This window comes from Condylostylus longicornis, unplaced genomic scaffold (assembly GCF_029603195.1).
Source record: "Condylostylus longicornis isolate FDR11 unplaced genomic scaffold, ASM2960319v2 ptg000004l, whole genome shotgun sequence".
Taxonomy (NCBI): Eukaryota; Metazoa; Arthropoda; class Insecta; order Diptera; family Dolichopodidae; genus Condylostylus; species Condylostylus longicornis.
The window spans coordinates 19,986,931-20,000,000 of record NW_026577973.1 but is presented as its reverse complement, the minus strand read 5'-3'; the positions used below and the strand labels follow the sequence as shown (position 1 = coordinate 20,000,000).

Sequence of the window (13,070 nt, the reverse complement as noted above, 5' to 3'; positions counted from 1 at the left end):
GATAACTGTAATAATAACAACAATCAATACACTGAAAATAATAATTCAACTTTTCAATTGAACCAAATAAATGGTAATAATACAGAATATCAACAACAACAAAATCAACAGCAGCCTCGTTTACCATACGAAATACAAAATGCAGAGAATAGGTTAAATCGGTTACAAGCAATTGCAATGTCAGACGATGAAGATTATGGTAAAACTTTATATAATTGATATAAAATTTAAAATTCATATTTAAGACAAAAATATTTCTATTGTATTGATAGATGAATCGCTTACCTGTAATGTGTGTGACAGAGCATTTCATTGTCATAGACAGTTAGCATCACATCAACAAAAGAAAAGGCTTTTTGTGTAAGATATTAAGAATATTTTTAAATTGAAATTTATTTCAAAAAAATCTTAATAAATTCGGAAATAATCTTAATAAATCTAATTGTTACCATAAAAGTGATGTTTGTATATAAAAGTGAAGCTGAACGTTTACTTTAACCAAAAAAAAGATAGTCTTATAAAAAGATAATCTTTTTTTTTCTATACATGTGAAAAAAATCGTTAAGAGAGAAAAATAGGCGGATTCGAAATTCAACCTAAAACGCACCTGACTGGTCATAATTACCTAATATTATTCATACCATAAGTTTTGCTCTACAGTGTTTTCGTGTCTATATTTCGTGAAGAAAGGCACAAAAGTGCTGTCTGGCGTTGGTTTCAGTCCTTCTATCCTAACCTCATCCTCGATAAATCGCAATTTCCGCAATTTTTTACTTGCTGCTCCAAAAACGGCCTACCTATGTCATGCACAGTTTTTATTTCATCACTTATTTTATGGAAACCCAAATCCCTACCGATATCACTATTGCGCATATAAAAAGTTTGCATCTGCTTGAAATTTGTTGGCTTGGCGTAACCCCACGTTTGTGTACCATACATTAGGCTCAAAATTTGTTTTGTTCAAAATTGTTTTTGATCAATTTTTGTTCAAAATTGTGTAAATGAAATGTTTTACGGATGTCAAGCTATTAAGTGGGAACCAGATTCATTATCTTTTTAATCTTGCTATTGCACTGAAAGGATTCAAATAAGAAACTCAAACAATTACGTATTGCCTTAAATAAGATAAATGAGAACGGCACCGTTAATGTATACGAAATAGCTTCTCTTTATAGTTGGCAAAATCTAATTTGCTAATAAATGTACAAAGAAGGGGAATAATATTTCCTTGGTCAATTAGATTGCCCTATTTAACCAAATTGAATAACTGGAACTAAAAGTACTATATTCTTTATGAGACGCAATATACTTATGGGCAAAATGTATGTACAATAACCTGCCATGATAATACAATAAATTTAATAATTTCTTTTGATCCATATATACTAGTCTTAAATAATATTATCATAAATCACAAGCACTAGTACCCCATTTTCAATATTATAATAATGCAATCATCCTTTTTAGTAATGTTATAATGTCTGTTTTATGTATAATAAACAATTGGAAAAAAATAAAATGGAATATTCAAAGAATATTTATTACTATAAACTTTAAATCTAAAACCGAAATGGAAATTAATTAAATATAATATTTATTTAATTAGATTTGGGTTATAAAATTTATAAAAAAAATTATTATTATGTTTTGCTTTTAGTCATGTCGCTGTTTTAAAACAATAATTATATTTTCTGATTTTAAACCCAAGGGATCTCATAAGTTTTATTAAAACATTAAAATAATGAAGATACTAATTAAATCCCGTACGTACGTACGTACATATGTATGTATATCTATAAGGTTTTAATGTTTTCCAAAATCTGAATAGTTTTGAACATAGCAAACAGAAAATGAGTTTTTGGAAAATCCATAAAATTAGAAATTGGGTTTTTTCCAAATGTTGAGTTTTTGTTATAAAAAAAAAGCGTTTTCTCATTTTCCTTATTGCTTTGTGGAATGTCTACTGACGTGTTTTTATTTCCAAAAGAATTTTTATTTATATACCTACATAGATATTTTAAGAAACAGTAAATTGACTTCAAAGGCCTTCATGAGTTTTTAATGTAACTAGCGTTTTTGTTTATGGATACTTGTAGAATTAAAATAAAATATTATAATAAAGTCACGATTTTAATTTTATTTTGTATTATTTGAATGTTCTTTAAGTTAATTAGTATACTCGTTATCTACATACTTATATATGTCCTCGTACATATGAAATTATGTACATGTTCCCATAAGGCACCGGTTCCTAACTCTTGAAATGGGTTTAATGATATTGAGAGCAGCCATTCCTTGTATTTAACGTGAAATCATTGTATTTGTGAACATACATTTATATCTATAATTCACTAAACTCGAGGTTACTTTATTCACAATAACAAAACAGTAAAAAAATCGTTAAAACACAAAACTTTTAATAAATTAAGTTTTGGAGCATTTTTGAAAAAAGCAAGGCTTATGCATATATTGCTCTATAAAGTCCACAAAACTTATGCGATCCTGTTTACTTAGACTTTATTTCCTTCGTGGAAGATGTAGCTAAATTTAAGGCAAACGGTTTTGAAAATGTTTTCTTCCACTAACTTAGCAAACTCTCTTTAAAGCAAAAATCAACAATATTGTAATATAAAACTGACATGTTATTAGCTTTATACTGTTCCTAAAGAAAAATTAAATTTACATTTTCTTCAAAATTTAATTAAATAATATTATTTTTATGCAAATACAATTTCAAAGGATGTTTTTAAATTTTCGCTTTTTATTTTTCAATATTTTGTTTAGCTGTAATTCATAAATTTTAGAATGTTTTCAACATTTGAAAAATAAAATTGATGAAACGAGGAAATTCTTGCGAAGTAATGAGTTTTGTTTTGCTTTTCCATTCTATATTCTTAGAGAAAACAATGTTACAATGTTATTTTAATGAACTATAGTTTGTAGAATCCTATAAACTCGACAACCAGTTTGAAACGACCAGGAAAATCTGTTTGCTGACTATTGCAAAAAAGTAAATAATTTTTATTTTCTTATTCTAGGGTTTGTGTGGTTTTATTTGCAAGTTTTATATTTTTTATATAATATATTGAATTAATTTTCATATACGTACGAACGTAAACGTATTTTCGCTTGGCTCTTTAAATATAGCTTTATTCGGGAAATGAAGGTAAATTTATAATTGATTATTTGCTTTTGGGAAATAATGTTCTCGTTCATTTCTTTTTCTCTTCATCCGTTCTTTCCAAAAGCTATTATAAAACTAATTAGCTATTATCAAGCTAATTAAATAAAAACTTCAAAGACGTTATATAAGAGTCAATCATGTATCACAGAGTTGCCATGCTCAATTCCACCTGTTCTCGTTATTATTTTCATTTTATCCCCCATTCTTATTTTATTGATACATAGACATATAGTTCCTTAAAGAGATTTAAGAGAACGTAAAAGAATAACGTGTGATATGGATTTGGCAACACTTCACTGTAAATGCGGTTAAAAGTTAAATCTTTAATCTTGCTCAATGCTTATAAAATTTAAATGTTAATGCACACCTTTTTATTGTTTATTTGTCCAATAAACAAAATGTAATGTTAGCAAATTTTCATTACACTTGTGTAATGCATACTTACATCATATTATTACGTTTGTTGAATAAAGTTAGTTGCATCTCTTTAATTTTTGATTGACCATTTATAACTTACAAAAAATAAAACCAAAGTCATAACACGATCAATCAATATCATAACGCTACACAATGTAAGAAATTTTTAAAATGTGAAAACTACGACAATTTTATTATAATTGGAAAAATGTATGACGTTCGTCCGAAAAAATACATTCCAAGTAACCGAATTTTAAATTACTAATACCATTTTATACATACATGATGCAAGTATACTTTCCAGAATCAGGTTATTATGTTTATAAATCGGATGCATTGGTTCACAAAAAATATTAACGTAAAATGATTAAGTTTTTAAAAATTAATTCATCGATGCGATTATTTTGGCCCACTAATTTTTGAATTACTATAAGGCTTCAAAACTATTTTTTATAAAATCACAGTTTTGTTATATGTATACGTTATTGCATAAATACCGTGACCGCATGTAAAACTTGTAGTTAAAATTTCACTTTCTCGTAATTCGCTTTTAACAATTTGTCTTAAATGTAATTGAATTTAAGTCTAACTAGCTTCTTTAAAATTCAAACGTTTTTATTTACGATTAATTCCAAAATTTGTATGTATTAATATTAAACTTTTGCAAAATTTTTTATAAAAAACTGCCTAAAAACAGTAAAAATAACCGCATCAAAAAACAAAAAAGTTGACAAAACAAAATTATAAATATCTAAAATCTTCAAGGGAATCTTTTTCATTTTTCAAATCTGATCTTCCTTATGTGAATTACGTTAAAAAAGAAATAAATAAATTGACATCCTTTCAAAAACAAAATATAAAGCAAAAATAAGGATATTGGACCTAAAAACTTTATTACGTTAAGTTTTACAAAAGTTATCATGTTTCAAATTGAAAAGAGGACAAAGATGACAAAATTATCTTCTATAAATAATTTTTGCATTTAAAATATTAAGAAAAGGCAGACTTTTAAATATAAGTCCATTTTTATATACATGCACATATTATATTATATGTATATATATGTATGTATGTATGCATAAATCTTGCTAAACATTTCATTTAAGATCCAATTCAAACAATTTAATGATTTCAGACATTTTAATGAGGACCCCATAAATATTTATGATACATTTATATTAGGTTTTCCTTTTTTAATACCAAATAATTTAGTTTTATAATTTAATCGTAAAATAAAGGAATCCAAACAGTCACACAATAATACCGACAAGATTTTGTAACCCAGAAACCAATGTTACCATAATTGGATAATTTTTTAAAAGTTCTACTATCTTCATTTTAATTGTGTTTGCTTGCACGAGTAGATTTGCTTGACCTTGGGAAAATAAATTTTTTTTAATTTTAAGTACTTAAAATGTCCAAAACACAATATCGTAATTTCAAACATAAGTAGTGAAAAATTTTTAAAATCTTTCAATACTTAACAAATACACATAAGTGCACTTCACTAAAAATTGTGACGTTCATATAAATTTAAAGTAGCATTGTAACAATTGCGAATATTGTGTGTAGCTTCTTCTGGAAGTCAAATCAAGTTGATATATAAATGCTTAATTACGTGTTTTATAGAAGCACTTTCTATAATATTATACATTGACAGCTGAAACAATATAATATGGACGGACAATAATTTACGTAGATCAAGTTATTTTTTGAATTCAACGTTTAAAAGTAATCAGAAGTAATCAAAAACGAAATTGTCACTAAATGAGGATTTTTTTAAAGATCCTCTAATTCAATTAGTAAAAATGCATGATATGGATGCCACTTATAGAGGATAAGCAATAGTTCCACTTATACAGGATGATTGGTAAAGAATTTATTTTGACAAGATTAAAGTTTCCCTTTCGTTCCGATTCAACTGTGTATTTGTAATGATAAATTCCAACATTAAGATTAAAATATAGAAAATTTTAAATTTTATTACCAGTTTTTAAATAAAAATACTGTCGAAATTAGTTTTTTTTTCAAATTTTTAATATCCTTATTATAACTTTTTTGTGCTTGATACTAAAAATTACAAACTTAATCTAAAATTGAAAATTTCTACAATTAAAATTCATACAGCGTACTTATGTATATACAAAATTTGTTCCTTTTTTCTGAATTTTTACCCTAATGACAAAAAAAATCTGATGTGATCAGCACATAACCGACCGCATTGTGTATTATCTAATAAATGCAATGTGTTCTTTAAATAATTTGTTTAAATTTTCAGGATTCTAATAAGTTTTTAATTACCTAGAAAAACGTAAATTTGGCTCTTAATAGAGTTTTACTCTGGGTCTGTTGAATTCCCTGAAAAGTTCGTTAGTTATTTATACCCAGGATTTTACAATTTCATTGTTTTAAAACTCTGAATTCAAACATTAAATTTCAAGGAAAACTTAAAAAAAAGAAACTATATATAAAATTTCAAGTTAGTCTGTTGAACAGTTTCTAAAAATTATCAGAAATGTAAAAACGCCCCGTAGTAAACTTACAGTTCCCGAGGCCTCAGATATCCCAAAAGTTGAATAAATCGTCTTATACTCAATAAAAATTGAGATGTAAATTTTCGTGAAGATCAGAACAGATAGACTGACAGGCAAGCAAATAGCCAGACAGACAGACCGATAGACATCTCTCTAAAAATAGGTTAATTCCTTCCTCAGCTTCTTTTGCATAAAAAAACACATTTGTTCTGAAAACTCGATATGTGAAATTTGGTGCCACTGCATGACCTTCCTTATTGTATGCAATAGGATTGGTAAAAAAAAATCATAATACTTGTTTAACAAGTTTTAATTAATAATTATCATGTAGAACGAATCGCCAGCTTTATCAGTTTGGAAGAAAAAGTTTTGTGTTGCAAATTAAAGAGGATTTGAAGTGAATTTTAATGACCAAATAGATAAATGTGAAAAAATCACAATAACTAATTCTTTTTTTTTTCAATTTTTTTTAATTCATTGGTATCTGCACGTTTTTTTGTGCCAAACATTAATTTTAAATCCAGAATAATTTTCGATCGAAGGAGAAGGACTCTTTTTAAAATGTAATTAAAATTTATTCAAATGTATGTATTTTGAGTTTAGTTAAAGTTCACGACAAAATATTGGTATAATAATGCACATTCAAATTGATTTTTCCAAAAAATATTATTTATATTATATTATGCATTTTTGCTGAATTCATGAACTTCTGATAGTTTTTTTGTGGAAAATCAAGTAAGGAAATAAAGAAGCGGCGTTCGGAGCGATGAAGGTTTCTTCCGCGGCTTCGACAGACCAAGGACTTTATTAAAGACTACAGGGGTTTAGCAAGAATCAAGTGAGAATTCTCATCAGTATCTTGACGAGACATTGCAGGTTCAGGAATCACCTTATAAAGCTGGGCCTAGAAAGCGAGGGCAAGAATTCATTATTTTCATAAATAAATTTTGAATCGGCTGTTTTTCAGTTAACGGTAGAAACTAATTTATAATTTATTATTGTTGTAGAATTTTCTGAGGGATAATTAAATAATTCAGCTAAAGACATTTCAAATTTAAAAAATACAATCTTCTGATCTAGCTATTTTTGAAATTAATATTTGATTCTTTAATTTTCTTTTCTTTATTAGCCAGTTTAAGAAGTAATTGTATTGCGTAAATAAACAAAAAAGCTCTAGTATATACCAAAATTACTTCAATTATATTTCCAACAGTTAAATAAATAATAGACTTTACTAAATTTTAATATTTCGTTTTTAATTCAGAACTTTTTAAGGTAAAATTAACTTTTCTACACAAATATCCATTATAATTTCTGAATCCTTTTATATTAAAATTTTAATTTTCACCATCAATTTTACAAATTTGCTGTGGCTTATAATTTGTTTTACGTTTTTTTTACTTTTCTAAAGATAGCAATTTTCTTAGCAATTTTTATACATACATACTTTTTTGTGTGCTTCAACATTACCTTTAAATTATCCTTATCTAGGATAACATCTTAAAAAAAAAATATTTGCATTTTATTTCCTTTTTTTTCATTATAATATTTTCCTTTTTTGTAATTTTCTTTTAAATTTATGTACAAACCTACTCAAAATGAATGCGGAGGGCAAAAACAAAACACGTTGAGTCGGATACGTGAAATAAACTTTAGATCTCTTTGAATGCCTATTTAGAAATTAAATTTGATTAATTTTAGTAGTAAGGCAGGTGTGGTTTACGTCGTCTTGTGTTTTAATTAATGTTAAATTAAATTTAGTTGTATGTAGTTTTAAAATTGAAAATTTATTTCCTTAAAGATTAACTTGGGTTGTGGCTTGTATTTTTTATATACTAGCTCGTATACCCAAATACATATTATAAGTATTATGCAGATCTAATCTGATAAGTTACATTAATTTTAAGTAACAATCCCATTATGGTTACAAAGACTTAATAAATTTTATAGATACATGTTTTTAAAATTATAAGAATTTCTGTTCAAAATATCAATTAAAAAGCCGCACCTGTTTAGTTTTTTTCCGCAATATTCTACGCCTCATTCAACAAATAGAGAAGTTGTGAAAAATTGTAAAAGAGCATTTATTTAACTGTATTTTAAGTGAAAGCTCAGAACTATTTTAAAGTTTACATTTAATAAAATTGAGAGTTTTCAAAGAAGAAATATAATTTTTCAGAAACAGCATTCAGTTGTAAGTAATTCTTATGTAAGTTAAATTTAAAGTTGTATAAACACGTTAATAACGGTTACGTGTAACTGTGTGTATGTAAATTTGCTTTAAGAAAATAAAGATCAATTAAAAAATTTTCCAAAATATTCTTTTGTTATAATAATGGAGAATGTTTTACATTTTGACTTTATTCAAATATCAAATTAGTTTTTATCTTTAAATTTTCTTATCTTTTTTTATTTGCTTTTGAAAGATTAAAATATGTGCTTGATTAGCTTGGAGGTCTTTTCTTAACGAAAAATTTTGAATTATGTAATAGATTTTTTTAGTTCCATTTTTTTCATGAATTAGGTATTACTGACATAATTAAATGCTTTACTTTATATTTTATCAAGTTCTCTATTGTTAATTCTCTATGTGAAAGCAGAAATTCTATTTTCTTTAGAGAGAAAAGAAAAACAAATTTTCTTTTCAATTTACTTTGTTTACTCTTGATAACAATTTTATGAAAATTACCGCATAAAAAAATGAAAAAATTGGAGAATTTTTTTTCACATCCCTCTTCATCATCTTTAAATATATGTACTGGAAAATATGCCAAGAAAAGAATTTAAAAAGTAAAATTGGCAAAAGTTATACAAATCAAGAACAAGATTCTAGTATTTTTGAAATATTTAAAAAAATAAGGAAAAGATTTCAGCAAACTAAAACATCTAAAGAAATATTCACTTATAGAACAAGTATGATATTCTTCGGGCCATTCATATTTGTAAATGTAAGGGAAACTCGGTTGTTAAGTTGAACATTTGCATAACAGAAGAGAGATACAATTTTGAATGGTTGTTGCACATTTTTTTAAGAAATTGAAGTAACAAATTTTTCTCAATAATTCCTAATTCAGATCAGACAGCGTGATAACTCATACACTTAATTAAAGCTCAGTTGTCAAGGTTGCCACCTGTGCTAAAATTAGAGAAAACGCCAATATTACGTCTCCTAGAAAGTAAACTTTTTTTAACATAAAAAGCTAGAATTTCAAAATTTTCGAACTTTAAAGTCATGTGATTCTGAAATCTGAACAAATTATAAATAATGTAGATATTCATAAAAAAGCCCTTTCTCCGAGATTTCTAAACCATATTTGTTAATGAGTCTCTGTTACACAGTTGCGGAGTTATACATAAAATTTTAAAAAGTAAAAAAATCAGTCGAAATTGGCTTTAAGCAACTATTGCTTCGAACCTGTTGAGCTGTGAACATCGTCTCCATATATATAATATGGATTATATATATGGAGACTCGCCTATACAATTTCATATTATAGCAGTGCACTTTGTTACGAGTTACCCTGTATACTTACTTGCATACAAACATATGTATATGCTTCCACACTAATTCATTCAATTATAGTTATTGAATATTGACGTAATCTATCCTATAGTTGAACAGAAATTCAGATAACTATTAAGACGGACATAATAAAAACTTGAATTATTGGCAATTAAATTTGTAATTTTTTCTATATAAGTCTATTTAAAACCGGATTAAACTCTTCACATTTAGATAAGAACTTTTATTTAGAAGCGTGATTTTGAGTTTCAACGAAATTCATAATATTTTCTACGCAAAACTGATTTAGGCACTTAAATCTCCTAATAAATATTTCAAAGTAATTTTTTTTTGTAGCAAATTTCCAACAAAAAATATTTTGATTAGTTTGCTTGTTTAATTGTGTATAAAATTTCTTAAAATTTAAACATTTACAAGTAGAGTTTGAATCTTCACAGAATATTCCGAGAACTTCTAACAATTTAATTTTTGACATTATATATGGCAAAAACGTTGATAATTTTCAAATTTAAGAAGCAGGTCAAATCTATTCTCTAATTTGAAAAATCACTTTAATTTTGTTCTCTGAAAAAAAATAAGGACATGTAAGAAGCACACATATATGTCAACCTATTCTTTCATTATTATTCTTCCCCTATATGCACCGAGACTCGCGGTATTCTAATACTTTCATCACTCGCAAACACAAGTTTTAATATTTTCATTTCTTTTATCAGTTTTATCAAAATTTTGCATGAAAACTAAAGCTGAACACTTTCAGACGAAAAATATACAATTGCAATTTTTTTTACGGTTCGATTATCATAAAATAAGTTTTTCTGTGCCCCATCGTTTTTTAGCACTTTTCCAAAATTTTTTTGAAGAAAGTGCTTATTAGTTTCACTCTGTCCGTCCGTGGACACTTTTTTTGTTTACAAAACTTCTACACCCTTGAAGATAGAAAGCTGAAATTTTATATGTACATAGATCTTTACTAGAAACTTACTTCCGTAGAACAAAATTTTTCCTATCCTCCCCCCCCCCCCCCCTCTAGAAGTTATACCCCCTTAAAACCATAAAAATGGCCTTTTTTAACTATTTGTGCAATGAAACCATGAGCATTTTTGAAATTTTGCAAACGCAGAAAGGTGCTTCCCCTAGCGCGGTATATTATAGTTAAACTTTAGAAAAACAGAATGGCGGTTCAAATTTACCGTTATCTAAAATCCGTTTTTTCCAAATTTTTGATGTCGTTTTTCTTCTAGACCAAAGCCTGTAGAACCTTGAAATTTTAGGGACTTTTAGACATTAACAAATTGTTTATTTCATTAGAAGAAAATTTTTTTCCATCTCCACCCCCTCTCAAGTTATCGCCTCTTGAAATTTGTAAAATTTGAATTTTTGACACCTTATATTTCCGAAACCGCAAGCTTTTTCAAAATTCTATAAACGCAAAAAGCTAACGGTAAATTCCATGACATTATAAAATATAATTATTTTTCTTAACTCACACAATTAGACCTTAAAATCGAGTATTATGTTAACCCCTCTTTATATTAATTTTCGCTTTATTTCAAAGACTGCATATATACATCATCCTAAATATATGCAATCCTAGAAATAGTTTTGTATATGAATGAAAATAATTTTAATAGTGTGATAGGTATACATAGAATGTATTTTAAAGCAGAATTTTCACTTGTTGAAGGGAAAAGTGCTACAATACAAACCATCGGTTTGACCCAACTTTATTAAATTTTAATAATTGTGCTTGCAGCTGTACAGTACTATTCTACTTAGAACATAAATCGACGGTACTAATTGTTAAAATTTAATTTTATGAAACTAATTTAAATTCTCTGACTGAGCACATTTGCTTTTTTTTATGATACCGCTAAAAAAATATTTATGCTTTGCCATTTGAATTTTATTACATTTTTCCCAAAACATTTGAAAATTACCTTTACATTTGAAATATTTATAAAATATGAGCCCACACAAACTCGATAATGAGGCGAAATTTTAAAGTTTTACCTTTTTTTAAAAAAAATATATGTGGTCCACACATCAAAAGTTAACGAATAGGCATTTGCAGGTTAATTGTATTACGTATTATCACAACGTAGACAGTCATGTAGAAACCTAGTACATGTATGTGTTTACTTTAACAAAAATAAATGTTATGTACAGAAACATAATATGTTTCATAAAAATTTAAAAACTGATGATACAGGAACGAAATTGAAACAGTCGGTATAAACCGATTGAATTATACCCTGCACCTTTCGTTGTTGTGTAGCAATTACTCGAACATGTGAAACCATTCTATAGAAATTTCACGGATCTGTCAGACTATAACTGGACAAGAAGCTGCCAAGTTTTGAAAAAAATTTGCTTTTGGAAATGTATGCCAGCCACCCGAACCAGTGCAGCTATCCCATTAAAATTTTTAGAGCATGTGCAGAATATAATCATATTAGGATTAAGTAGAATATAATCATATTCATACCATTAATAGTTTTTGAAATATTTAAACCCGAACCCGTTATCCGAATTAGTCGAGTTACAATAGGGTTCGTCCTTTGCAAAAAAGAAACTACTTATGAAAGTTTGGTGTCAATTGCATTGTTCATTTTTGAGTTATCGTGCTATCGGACGGAACGGTTGGGCGGACATGTCTAAATCAACGCAAAATTTTATGCTGATCAAGAATATATGTCCATACCGCAGATTACTCCTTCGAGTAGCTACAAACTCCATACGAAAGTTAATATACCCTTTGCGAAGTGCAGGGTATAAAAAATGACTTCTATATCAAGTAAAATTTAATTAGCATTAATTGCGTATATAAAGCGTGCTCAACTGAGTAGAGAAATAATTTGGGTTTTCCCTTACATAATACAGGAACAATTTTATTATTTCTAAAATATAATCATAATAAAGAGAAACTTTAGTAAACTTATACATCAAAAAATTCAAAATGAAAATTTAATTCAGAATTGCTAATTAACATTATTTTGAATATTCAATTTTGAAAGTGTGTGAGTATTTTAAATTAAATTTGATTCATAAAATTTATAATCAAGTAATTGAATTACTAAATAATTCAAAAAGGAGGAATGAATTGAAAAATATGTTTAAAAGACGAAAAAATTATTATTACGACTTTACAATAATTTGATTTTTATTATGAGGTAATTCGGCTACCGCCATTCAAAATTATCAAAGTCTTTTTAATTGATGTAGCAAATTTAAAAGAGAATATTTTTACAATATTAAAGATTTTCATAATGTAATAAAATATTAATTTCATTTTCTTTTACAGTCCAAACTTACATGCTTGCAAAACGAAATTCAAATAATTAAGCGGATTTTGTTACATACTACACAGACAATTGTATGGAAACTGCCGTGCAAGTCCTTGATTTTTATT

At 26.8% G+C, this 13,070-nt stretch overlaps 1 protein-coding gene across 1 annotated transcript in view; it reads left to right on the top strand.

The window, feature by feature from the left end:
• The window catches only part of LOC129612189 (homeobox protein 2-like), a 65,986-nt gene that overhangs the window by 42,020 nt on the left and 10,896 nt on the right, over positions 1-13,070 (top strand). The window contains exons 2-3 of the mRNA XM_055525711.1: positions 1-199; positions 273-360. The exon at positions 1-199 is cut by the window's left edge and continues 164 nt beyond it. Of these exons, the coding sequence (XP_055381686.1) occupies positions 1-199; positions 273-360 (287 nt within the window). The remainder of the gene's footprint in view (positions 200-272; positions 361-13,070) is intronic.